At 38.1% G+C, this 12,868-nt stretch overlaps 1 protein-coding gene across 1 annotated transcript; it reads left to right on the plus strand.

Moving 5' to 3' along the window:
• Nucleotides 1-275: 275 nt before the first annotated feature.
• On the plus strand, nt 276-4,490 carry aldh8a1 (aldehyde dehydrogenase 8 family, member A1). Its single transcript, XM_084429254.1, has 7 exons — nt 276-513; nt 1,053-1,200; nt 1,936-2,091; nt 2,182-2,331; nt 2,475-2,731; nt 3,397-3,558; nt 3,675-4,490. Exons 1-7 carry the CDS (start codon nt 376-378, stop codon nt 4,125-4,127), a joined length of 1,464 nt encoding a protein of 487 aa, XP_084285380.1. The 5' UTR covers nt 276-375; the 3' UTR covers nt 4,128-4,490.
• Nucleotides 4,491-12,868: the final 8,378 nt, after the last annotated feature.

Here is a 12,868-nt window from a genome sequence, read left to right on the forward strand (position 1 = left end):
ATGTTGTGTATATATATATAAAGGCTATATATATATACACACACACACACACACATATACTGTGTATGTAAAATGTTATATATAACAAATGTTTTATATATCCAAAATGTTATCCATTATATTGGCATATTCCCTTTTCATGGAAATGTGAATAATATCTCAGGACCTCCAGCAAGTTAAGGTATTTTAATGGCCAACTCATGCTGAAATTAATCAGTGTTGACACATGTCTGCTGGTGAAGCCCTTTAGTTTCCTATACAACCTCTTGAGTAAACAGATTGCAAAAGAGTCCGGTGAAAGCTCATATGTGACAACACGCTGACTGGTGCGCAAACATCTCGGATCATTTAGTTTGCAAAGCTGATTTTTCTGCAATGTCAAAAGATATGAAATATCTAGTGCTGGAAAACTATATCGGTGGGAAGTTTGTACCATGTTCCAAGCTAATGGACTCTTTTGACCCATCGACGGGAGAGATTTATTGCAAAGTTCCAGACAGTGGACCTGAGGAGGTGAGGTTTTTCTCTATTTCTCTTTTATTTCCTCAGGTTTTGTTGAATATTTGAAGATGTCACTTCTGTGCATGATCAATTTTGCACTGCGTTACTAAAAAAGTGCATTTTTACCTTTAAAAAATATTTAACTACTCACACCATTATTTGGCTGAAGACACAAATTCTAAGAAAGTTCAGAGTAATAATTGCTTGCTGAGTCTGGGTGATGTACCTTTGGTCTCATATATTTCTTGCTAACGCTTTGGTCATAAAAAATTGGGCAACGCTCAAGGTCCAGTGTCTAATGATTAAGCCAAATAAGCTGGAGCTCACACCGTAAGAACTCATGTGGATCAGTGGAACAAAAAAGAGGTCATTTTAATTTTTTTATATTATGGTTTCTGATAATGCACTTAATAAAGCCTTTAAAAACCAAAAAAGGAGGTCTTACATTACTTTTTTTTCCACCACACCATACTGGCCAATACAAAGCAAGACACCCCCTTTCTCAGTTGTGAAATATATTGGTTGGTTAACCCTTTTCTCAATGGTCATAGGTGGATGCTGCAGTGAGGGCAGCCAAAGAGGCCTTTCCTGATTGGTCAGCTAAGAGCCCAGCAGAGAGAGCCAAAGTACTGAATAAACTGGCAGACCTTATAGAGGCTCGACTGGAGGAGTTTGCCCAGGCTGAGTCTAAAGACCAGGGTAAAACACTACAGCATCATAGTATAGGGGTCGGATGCACAAGCTGCTAAGACTAGTCTTAAAAGTAGGTCATCACATAACTGTTTTAAGTCAGTTACATATAATCGTAGTTTGGTCTAATTTGATACTAAAAAGTAAGACTGGTCGCCCCTTTACCGATAGTTTGTCATACTAGTGCATAAGACACAGTTTTAACAAAATGGCTATGTTTATGCAACCGGCCCCAGGACACACTAAATAGGTTAGACTGAAGAAGTTCAAAAGACTTACTACTGCACAATAGACCAAAGGTAGACGGAATTGAAGTGACTCAGCAATGTACTTTTTTCAGTGGTCAACAGAATTTTTTTCAGTAGCTGATAGAATATATAGAGAGCTGAGTGGCTGATATTTGTATATAGATAATTATATACAGTATAATATGCTGTATACTGAATGTGTGTATACTACTGTTCAAAAGTTTGGGGTTGGTAAGATCATCCATCCATCCATCCGGTTTCCTGTCATTCTATCAATCTGTCTGTCTGTCCGTCCGTCCGTCCGTCCGTCCATCCATCCATCCATCCATCCACCCACTATATTTGCAAAAAATATACATAAAAAAAGAAATAAATATTGGACTATATATATCTTGTTACTTTTTTTGTCACTGAACAATTTAATTTGGTTTTATTCAGTTCTTTTTAGGGCTCTTAAAGCATGAAATGGACTCATTTCCTCTTCTCTTTTTTCCAGGTAAGACTATAACTTTTGCCCGAAATGTGGACATTCCACGAGCAGCGTACAACTTTCGTTTTTTTGCTTCATCTGTCCTGCATCACACTAATGACTGCAGTCAGATGGATCACATGGGCTGCCTCAACTACACAGTACGCTGTCCTGTAGGAGTGGGTATGTGTCAGATTCATACAGTACTGTTACTCTCTAATGTAAATCACCCTCTTTCAGATGGTTTATGTCTGTTAAATTCCCTGTCTATAGCTGGTCTCATAAGCCCATGGAATCTGCCACTGTATCTCCTGACCTGGAAGATTGCTCCTGCTGTTGCTACAGGCAACACTGTGGTTGCGAAACCTAGTGAAATGACCTCAGTCACTGCCTGGATGATGTGTCAGCTATTGGAGGAAGCTGGTGAGGGATTTGTGTGTGTATCTGGGACAGATTTGTTAATTAGCTCATCTCAGGGTACATTGGTAGCTTTATTTTTCTCTTATTACCGGGATGCATCTGAATTGAGTGAATGTGTCTATATAATATGTGTGTGTGTCTTCTAGGCTTTCCACCCGGTGTGGTCAACATTGTCTTTGGTACGGGCCCACGAGCCGGGGATGCATTGGTGGCTCACCCTGACGTGCCGTTGATCTCATTTACGGGGAGCACGGCTACAGCAAGACTGATAACAGAACGCAGTGCGCCGCATTGTAAGAAGCTTTCACTGGAGCTTGGCGGGAAAAACCCGGCTATTATATTTGCTGATGCTGACATGGATCAATCCATCAGCACTACTGTACGATCCAGCTTCTCCAATCAGGTGAGCTCATGCAAAGCTTGACCAGTCAGGTTATATTTTCAGATACACATGCTTTCTGTTGTTACTGAGCTCATCCAATCAGACTCCTGCAGGTGTCTGCATTGGCATTAGGTTTAAACGACTTTAGCTTAGTGCAGAATAACATACTACCATACTTCTCAAAATGTTTCTATACAGTATGAATACTGGGTGTAAAATGTGACTTTTCTGTATAATATAAAATAAAATGTTTTTCATCTAATATTTGTCATATTTTATTTCAGCTTTATTTCATTTAGCGAAAAACATTTTTTATATAGTTTTAGGTTTAGTTGATGATGATAACCTGACTCCATTTACTGAGTTAAACATGCAACATATTGAAGTAACTGGGAAATATTTGATATATTCATCTCAAATATTTTTTTAATGGGATAACACCATGTAGTTCCGTTTTCTGCCACACTGTGGTGCTCAGAATACAGCATTGTACATTGTGTTCTCTCACACTCATTCTCTCTCTTTCTCTTTTTCTCTCGCTCAGGCCTTCACATCACACACACACACAAACACATCATCGCTGTGCTAATATTTAAAGTGTCCATATATAATTAGTTTACACAGCCCAGTGATAACTGTGAGAATTACTGAAGAACTTATTTGCATCTTTTTCTTTTCTCTCTCAGGGAGAGATCTGCCTGTGTACCAGCAGAATCTTCGTTGAGCGGAGCATTTACCCAGAATTCCTCACTCGTTTCGTGGAGGCGGCTCGTCGGTGGAAAACTGGAGTGCCCTCTGACCCCTCCAATGATAATGGAGCGCTCATCAGCAAAGAGCATCTACAGAAGGTCTGAGTCTTTCGCTCTCTCTCTCTCTCTCTCTCTGTTCATATAAAATCAAATTTCTAGGTTTACAAACAGATACATACTTTTAAAACATCTAAATTGCCTGCTAACTCCTACAGGTTAAAGGTTATGTTGCTTTGGCGCTGGCAGAAGGTGCACAGGTGCATTGTGGGGAGGGTGTGGACAACCTTACCCTTCCTCAGCATAATGCAGATGGCTATTTCATGTTGCCCACCGTCATCTCTGGAGTAAAAGACTCCTCCGCATTGATGCAGGAAGAGATTTTCGGTCCCGTAACCTGTGTGACACCCTTCGATGAAGAAGAGGAAGTGATATCGCGGGCCAACGGCGTACGCTACGGCTTATCCGCCACGGTGTGGTCCCGAGATGTGCGGCGCGTACACAGGGTTGCTAGGAAACTGCAGGCTGGGTTGGTGTGGACCAACTGCTGGCTGGTCAGAGATTTAAACCTTCCATTCGGTGGTATGAAACACTCTGGCATTGGTCGAGAGGGGGGGAAAGACTCATACCACTTCTTCACAGAGGTTAAAGTCATCGCCATCAAACACTGACACAGGATGAAGCAATGCATGCAGGGATAGTGAGTCACTGTTGTGTCGTTTCAAATTGGTGTGTAAATTATATAAAGGAAGCAATCAGACTTAATATGAGTGGGAATAAATTTCATAAAAAAAGTGCGTCATAGTATTTTTGTTGATTTAATGTGGGTGAATCATTTTAATAGTCTTAAACTGTCATATTCCTTAGCATAATTTTAAGACAGACCAGTGTTCAATTTTATTGCTTGGAAGTTGCTGTTTCATAGCTTAGAGACTCAATGGAGTTTTCAGTTCTGATTTAATTGTCAGCTTTAAATGTTTTTCCTAAAATAGCCACAAAAAAGACACAAATTAAATAGATGAACAATTGACTTGATTGAAGACTATGCTATCTTGGATTTAAAAATCTTGGGGAAACAATTGAGGTATCAAAGAGATCTCATATGAGTTCTGATATCCTATTGGAACACCATAAGTGTGCAGAGATTGTGATTAGGTTGGTAGACTCTTGTGCGATACCTTCCTACAGCTGGGAGCATGTATTAAAGGCACAATATGTATCTTTTTTGCTTTAAAAATAGCAAAAATCACTATATCTATGTAATTTTTTTTTTTTTTTAGTTGTGTAGTTACATTATCCCGACTGTTTCAAACAACTTTCAAACCAGGAGGAATTTGTAATTTAATTCGAAGACACGTCCCGTTTGCGATATTTTTTTTCCTAGGATGGTAGGGGAAGACTCATGAATATTCATTAGGGAAGTCATCCCTGATTGGTCTTAACCCCAGTGACCGGTAGGTTTAGGGGCGGGGTTAGGGGGTAGGTCATCAGACCAATCAGGGATGACTTCCCTAATGAATATTCATGAGTCTTCCCCTACCATCCTGGGGAAAAAAATATCGCGTCCCGTTTCTTTATTTCCGTTTTGTCGCCGTCAATGGCGTCATATCCGCGTTGTCCCTGGTTTCCGCTCGTACTGCCATAGCAACCAGAGCTATGAACCAGAGCCCTCTGATAGTAACCAAGGCGACAGACGTGGACCACTGTGTAGTTCGCAATGTCTATTTGCACGCTGTTGTTGTTTCGTTCAAACATTATGGACCATGGCAAGCAGACTTTGGATAAAAAAGGAGAACTAAAACGAGAATCAATATCAGCGCGGTGTTTTCGAGATGCCGAGAGCTCCACGTCCGAGACTTCGACCGCTCCTACATGTACTTTATTAAACAGGTGAGCACATTTACATAACACTAATCAATGTTATATAGTTCAACAATGATAAAATGTTAGAATATGATCTGTATGTTATTCTAATGTTGATCTAGCTTACTGCTAGTCTCATACAGACAAATTAACACATTAATTTCAACACATTCAAATGCAGTTTAGTGTGCTAGTGTAATGTTAGACCAAGTGAAACAGCGCTGCGTTACCTCACAAGTTTAATTTGTATAATAAACTGAGTTGTAATTCTGCACTTGCGTGTAGTTCGGTAGAATGAAATGTCCATATTCCTTCTATATCCGCGGGACTCGCGTCGCGTGTGGAGCTGATAGCTGTCTCTTAGCAATCCCGAACTGCTTCATATCACAGTCATGATAAAAACATCGATGTATTCAGTCATCCATAAACATTATTAGATCGGTCGGCTTGACGTTGACGACAAGATCCATAATTCTTAGCAAATGTTGCGTCATCAAACTACGCCTTTGTTATTGTAAAGAGGTTAGCGACCCCTAGCGGCGAAAAATTTCCATACTGTACGTTTAATGTGCCGTTTCCAAGAATTATAAGATGAGTTTTACCGAGTGTGGGTAGTGACTATCTGACACATAGCACAACACACACACATTTCTGCACAATTTCTGCAAAATCACACAACTGTTCTGTGCTTCAGAGTGTTTCATGTAAATCAGAGCACCAGCTAAAGTGATGGACACAAGCCAGGTCTTTGAGTTTCTCATCTCTATTCAAGCCTCTCTGGTCTTCAGGGTGAATCTCAAATGCCTTAAACATGGACATTAACAAGCAGAAGGCTTCCCACAGTCATGGAAAACCATTGGGGGATTTAAAAAATGTGATGTCTAGGTCAGGGGAAATCATGGGAATTAATGCAATCTTGAAAAGACATGGAATTTCATTTTAAATGCATTTAAATAGTTCTGGTGAATATTCTCTGGTATTTTCTTGCATGTTCAGCTCTAAAGTATTTAATTGGCTATTAAAGTAGCCTCGACTCTGCTTGAAAAAGGCACAGAAATGCCATGCAGGAACAGTCTACGTGTCTGTGTGGTGCAGGAAAGCACAACAGAAGCAAGTGGAGAGCTCCAGCAGTGATATCTTACATCTGTATTGAAAGGTTTTCTCAGTTAATGAGGGGTGTGTGCACGTTTGAGTGCAAAAACTGAGGGAAACTTGTGAATGTGTTCAGTCACGTCTCTGCATGCTCACATAGCATCCGTGCTCAAAGGGCAGAGCCCTCACTGGCAGCTTTATTTTGACTTGACCACAGGCAATGCCCTGTACCACCCTTTGTGTAGAAACAGACACACACACACACACACACACACACACACACACACACCAGTGCACCTATCATTATGAGGACATTGTAATTGTTTTTAAAACTGTATATTCTGTCCCCTAACCTTAAACCTACTTATCACAGAAAACGTTCTCGGGAAATGTCCTCATAAACCATGTTTACATTGCAATACCAGTGTAATACCCATGTCACTAGACAAATTTGTGTCCTCATAAATCATGCAAACACACATACACATGCGGATACAACCCATAATATCCATTGACCAACCATTGGTCTGATATCTTGACTATATGAATTGAAAGAAGTCTCTTATGCTCACCAAGTCTGCATTTATATAATCAAAAATACAGTAATGTATAGTTTCCAAACTTTTGACAGGTGTATATATATATATATATATATATATATTTGTTTCTAACCTGGCCATACTTATTTTTTCAAAATTGTCATAAAAATGTAGCAAATCAAGAGCTAAATCTGAAGAGGTACATAAAAAGTTTGGTCACACTTTAGATTAGGGTCCGATTCTCACTATTAACTACGGCTTGCCAAACTCCTAATTACTGCTTATTAATAATTAAGGTAGTTGTTACATTTAGGTATAGGGTAGGATTAGGAACGTAAAATAAGGTAATGCAGAATAAGGTATTAATGTGCTTTATACGTACTAATAAGCAGCCAATATCATAATATGCATGCTAATAAGCAATTAGTTAATACTGAGAATTGGACCCTCAACTAAAGTGTTACCAGAAGTTTTTTTATAGTGTTAGAATTATGGTTATAGTCTGTAAAAAAAAAAAAAAAAATAGACACCTGTGGCATGTTCCCATTAAATATGGGAATATGTGTGTGTGCAAAAGTGTTGTGTGAACAGAACAGAAGGTCATATCAGGGCAATTTTCCGTTGAGGCCCTCGGTGGGTGGAACTATTGAATATTGCAGAGTTGTGAGAAATATCTCAAGTGTAATCAGGTTAAATAAACTCCCCTCTCTCTCTTTCTCTCCCCATTCATTAATTTGTCTCTGGTGTGCGTGACCCAGGAAGAAAATGTCGGAAGATCACGTAGCTTGTAAAACTTCCTGCAAAAGAAAAAAAGTATGGAATACGTGTATGCGTGTGTTTCTGTACAACCCACCCAGTCCACCCTTCTTGCCAACCGAGGGCGTGGAGAGCGGTGCGAGAGAGAAAGAGACTGCACACTGATTGCTAATGATGAAAATTTGTGACTTTATTTCTCACAATGTCTTGATATATCACAATTGCGACTGTATCTCAAAATTGTAACTTTGTTTCTCAAAATTTGCTACTTCCCATAATTTTGGGCTTTTGTTTCTCTTATTTAAAAAAAAATCTTAAAAGTATTTTTACTCAGAGGTGGAAACAGGCTTTCATACAGTATAAATAATTATTGTAGTCACTATATATTTATCTTTAAAGCACTCAAGTCATCAGTTATGCTGCCTTTGAAGCCTGTCTAACATTAGTTTCCATATATTGATGATATGCACTTACTGTCCATATTTCTGAAATCAGCCGTTCTATAGTTCCACTTTAGCAATATCTACTTAAGTATATCTTAAGTTGAACTTCAGCACTATTTCCAGATAATTAAAGTGCATTAAGTACACAATTAGTTGTTCCAATTTAGCAGACTGTAAGTATACCAATTTAGTATACCAAAAGTACAATTGCAGGGTATTTAAGTACATAAATATGTTTTTTTTTAATACAATTTTGTATATTTATTTTTCACTATAGGTTCCCACAGAAAAGCTGCACATTTCAATTCATACAATTCTAAATGTGTCCCTCGCCAGCTTGTTGATTAGATACTATTTTGTCTAGTTTGATCATGCTAATGATAACTGGTTGTGGTGCACAGATTCATTTAATACATTTTACCATAATTAAATCCATCCCGCTGATATTTCCCACCACAATTAGCACCGAAATTGTGAATAAAGTGTGCTGGCCTACACATGACTCGGGACTTACGTAATTGTCTGCCTGTATTACTAAAAATTTAAGCCCCATGTGACACGAATGAAATGCCAGAAAACAGACAGATTTGGGTCAAACAAGTCAAACATTAATAAGGGAATCTTTCAACATGTGTTTGTGAACATATGTGGATTTAGCCCGGGCAAACATGAGCTTTTTTTTAATAATGCCGCATCAGGACACATTGTGTTTATATAAGAGCGAGGTCGACCTCTCGGTTCTGACATCCTCCTTCATTTATCAGTCATATGAGTCTTCCTCAGCATGACCCCGGGTCTTGTGACATGCTCTGTGGCATCGATGATCAAATGAATCCAAGTGTTGGATAACTTTCTGCTGACTAGTGTTTTACCATTTAACCAGATGGTCTCACTCCATGGAAACAACACACACACACACACAGCAACAGAAATGATAATACACACACAGACACATGATGATGATGAAATCATGCTAAGCATTCTTCTGTTATGATTCGAATTTCTAAGATGAGAGATACTGTATACTGAATGTGAGGACACAAGGATTAAGTGAGGTTTATGTAAAGCAAACAGAAATACCAAAATAAATGTTTTATTTGCCCTCATAACAGAGGATTTTTTTTTATGTTCAAAGGTTTATTGTTTGGGAGACTCAGTGGAGTTCTCGGTTATGCTTAATTCTGTCTCGGATATTTCTCCTAAAAAATAAGATATAATTGTAGACATAATTACATTGAGGAATAAAAAGTAATGTAATGAAATTAAATTAGGAATTTAAATTTTGAGTTCACTTTTGTGACTTTTGATCTCAGACATTCGTCTACTGGCAATTTTGAGCACATTTTGAGATGTTTTTGCAGATGTCCAGAGGAAGACGCATGCGAGATTAGGGCCTTTTTCTCAGGAGACAAATCTGAGAAGCAGATTTAATACAATTTCTATGTAATCTCACTATTATAGTTGAGATCTTCACCATTGTGGTTTCATTAAACCACTGAGCTTTTACTGATTTTTTTTTTAGAATATAGTCTTAATATAATCACAATAATGGTCAATTTCATCATATAGTTTTGATTGCATCTGTCATCCTTTGAAAAAAGATAATTGTTGACATACAGTAAGAGCGTAAACCTCTAAAATGAATTTGTATGCTTTAGCTAAGATCATTTAGCTTTGAATTAATGACAAATGTTGAAGTTAGAACAGACTTTTAAAAAATAATGTTCATTTTGTTCTCCATTTAATCTCACTGATGTCTAGGAAAAACCTTTTAGATAATAAAAAGATCTTTTTTTTCTTCTTTACAATGGGTTTTTCTTTCTCAAGGCCTACTCATTACCGGTGAATACATTTTTACTACCATCGGTTTAGTGTAAAATATGAGATGAGATTCAGATGACAGTTCCCATCACATGTTACTGACCTCCATCTGACCCAAACGCATGATGACATGATACACAGTGGTTTATAATTTAGATTATACTTGCGATCTGTCATCAGATGTTTCAGCCAGAACTTAGTGTCCCACGCAATTTAAGAGCACCTGTTTCACACAAAGATTTAGTCATGTGACGTGACACTCGCAAACAGTTGATTATATGAAATTACATCTAAATCCATCTATCGCTGTCCTGCGTCAGTGAATCAGCACAGCACTCTGATTCCAAACTCACTTATACACTTGTGATGAATGGATATTTGTCCTGGATGTGTAAACAATACAGGCAATTATGATGAAATGATAACGGCTTGTGCGTAATTCCCATTGTTGATAGAGGAAGTTATTACGGCAGTTTAAAGGGTTTGTGAATTGTGATCCTCACAGAATGGGATGATGAGCTATGGACTAAATACATCATTTTCTAGGTCTCGCTAATAAACGCTCAAGCAGAAATACAGGCAGACAGCAAGAACTCTCTGAATTGGTGGACGGTGACACACCTCCCTTAACATTCCCTTCACACACACAGACACAAACCCACCCACTGCAAACACAAAGGTGACTGGCTGACCTTGTCCTAGATACTGAGTGCGTCATTGCTTTTATTTACATTTCACAATGGAGGGGAGCACATTCCCCAATATTCAGAATTATGGTCGATCAATATGGGTTTTCCATTGGCGCATTCTTAAATTATTACATTTGACCTTCCCACATTTAAATGTTTAGATGTGTTCTCGTTTCATTTTTCTGCCTCTCCAATGCATCACATTCACAACACAATCAGTTATAGTCTGCTTTTGCCAGTTTGGAAACCCTGCTTTAAATGATTATTTGACTTATTTTCACTGGTTTGAAGATTACAGATGATCAAATGATAAGAATATGATTATTAGGTGGCTAGAAATAAGAAGATTCAATTGTGTAAGCACACTGAACCAAGTCCAAATGTTAGAAATAATCAGTGGAGATCACATTCCCTGTATAGTGAAAAGTGCTAAAACGGCGGATCCTTTCTTTTTTAATCATCCCAAAGTGAAGTTTTATTACTCAGAGGTTGTTCTTTTATATTCATAAGAGTTCTAGTTACAGTTTATCCCTGTTTAATTTCATTATACAAAAATAGAAATGAATAAGATAATTGTAGACATACAGTAAGAATATTGTGGATTGTATAACTCGGACCATTTGGCTTTAAATTAGTTATATTGAATTTTGAAAACATTAAGTTCATTTTGCTTACCATTTGAGATATTAAAAAGATCTCATGTATAATATTTCTTTATTATTTTTTCTTAAGGCTTTTCTTACACAGTTTAGAGTAATAGCCACAGAACTGAAATACATGTTTAAATATTTTGTGCTGGATGACATTTCTAAAAATGTCTTAGAAGCATTGTGCTTGCTTTTGCATCACATGTACCAATATTTAATCTGCACAGAGAAGATTAGTATGGCCCAGGGACAGGATGACACACAAATCACTTGGAGATATCAGATGTTCTGCAGCTAGATGTGTTTGTGATTTGGCTGCCAACACAAGGGTTAAAAGTTCAATCTCCAGGATGTCTGAACCTGCAGTTGATGTACGGATTTTGCTTGTAAAAAAAACTTCTTTTGGTCTGGCTAATTGATTGAAAGCATGTTCGTTTTGCAGATGTGTCTGATAAAGGACCCTGAGAGAGGCAGACATCTTGACTCCATAGCTGGAAGGGTGTGTTTAGGTGTGTTCATAAGACGCAAAGGAGACGTCTTGATGCGGAAGACATCACTACAACTGCGTTTCCCCTGTGTGTGTATATGTTGTGTTACTGTCTCTTTCAGTCTATTATACTCCTTCCGCCTCAGACAGGCGTCTCTGTCAGCCATTCAGGGAGTGTATCAAGAGAGTGTGTGAGTCCGTATGTCTGTGTATCTGTATTATTACTGTATTCAATGAGCGTGCAACAGCTGATTTCCTGACCTGAACAAAGCATGTGGAGAAAGCAGCATTTCCTTGGATTCTTCTCAGCCCACATTGTCCCTTCAACACACACAATGTTAGCAGGTAAAAGAATATGACATAGAAGACACTGCAGGGAAGAATTTTTTTAAAGCATCCTGAAACCCCACAGACAAGGGAGAGAAAATTTACTTTTAAGTATTTTGCTGAAACATCATAGCCAAATAGAGTAGACTGACATTTTATACAACGATTTTTTTCTATTATTCTTATAGCATGATGAAAAAAGGACAAATCAAAGGATGAATTTACACAATGCATTCCAACCTAGAAAGAACGAAACTTCAAAGTAGTGAGCTGATTTTAATTTTTGAAACTTATTGTAAACTCTATTTTCAATCAAGTTACGTCACACTGTAAACCATAAAATTCGCACTACCTAATATACGTCGTTGGAACTATAACTTGTTTTTTCCGAGCATGTCATGTACGGGGCTCCGTATTTTCCGCCTGTCGTCCATATATGGTCAGCCGGTAGCTGAGAGCGTGAGATTTCTCATCCGTCAAAAACGGCCTACACGGTGAAACGTCCGTAAAGTAATAGAAAGACAGTAAAGAAAAGAAATTTTCTTTAAAGAAAGTAAAGAAAAACCAAAATGGGGCGTGAAAACAGATGCCGAACTTACTTTGCTTTTGCTTGACAGGTAAAAATAAATAAAAATACCATGGTTACGCCAAAGCGACCGAGCGTGTCTAGATCAGTCTAGATAGCATCTACTGACATGACATGGCTTGTAAACTTCACTAGAAAGTAGCCCACACTTTGGAGAATTAT

Source organism: Rutilus rutilus (assembly GCF_951802725.1).
Source record: "Rutilus rutilus genome assembly, chromosome: 13".
NCBI classification, from domain to species: domain Eukaryota; kingdom Metazoa; phylum Chordata; class Actinopteri; order Cypriniformes; family Leuciscidae; genus Rutilus; species Rutilus rutilus.

Coding starts and splice junctions, on each gene's coding strand:
- aldh8a1 (XM_084429254.1), top strand. CDS start 376: ATGTCAAAAGATATGAAATATCTAGTGCTGGAAAACTATATCGGTGGG. Junction 514..1,052: donor CAGACAGTGGACCTGAGGAG/GTGAGGTTTTTC, acceptor CAATGGTCATAG/GTGGATGCTGCAGTGAGGGC. Junction 3,559..3,674: donor GCAAAGAGCATCTACAGAAG/GTCTGAGTCTTT, acceptor TAACTCCTACAG/GTTAAAGGTTATGTTGCTTT.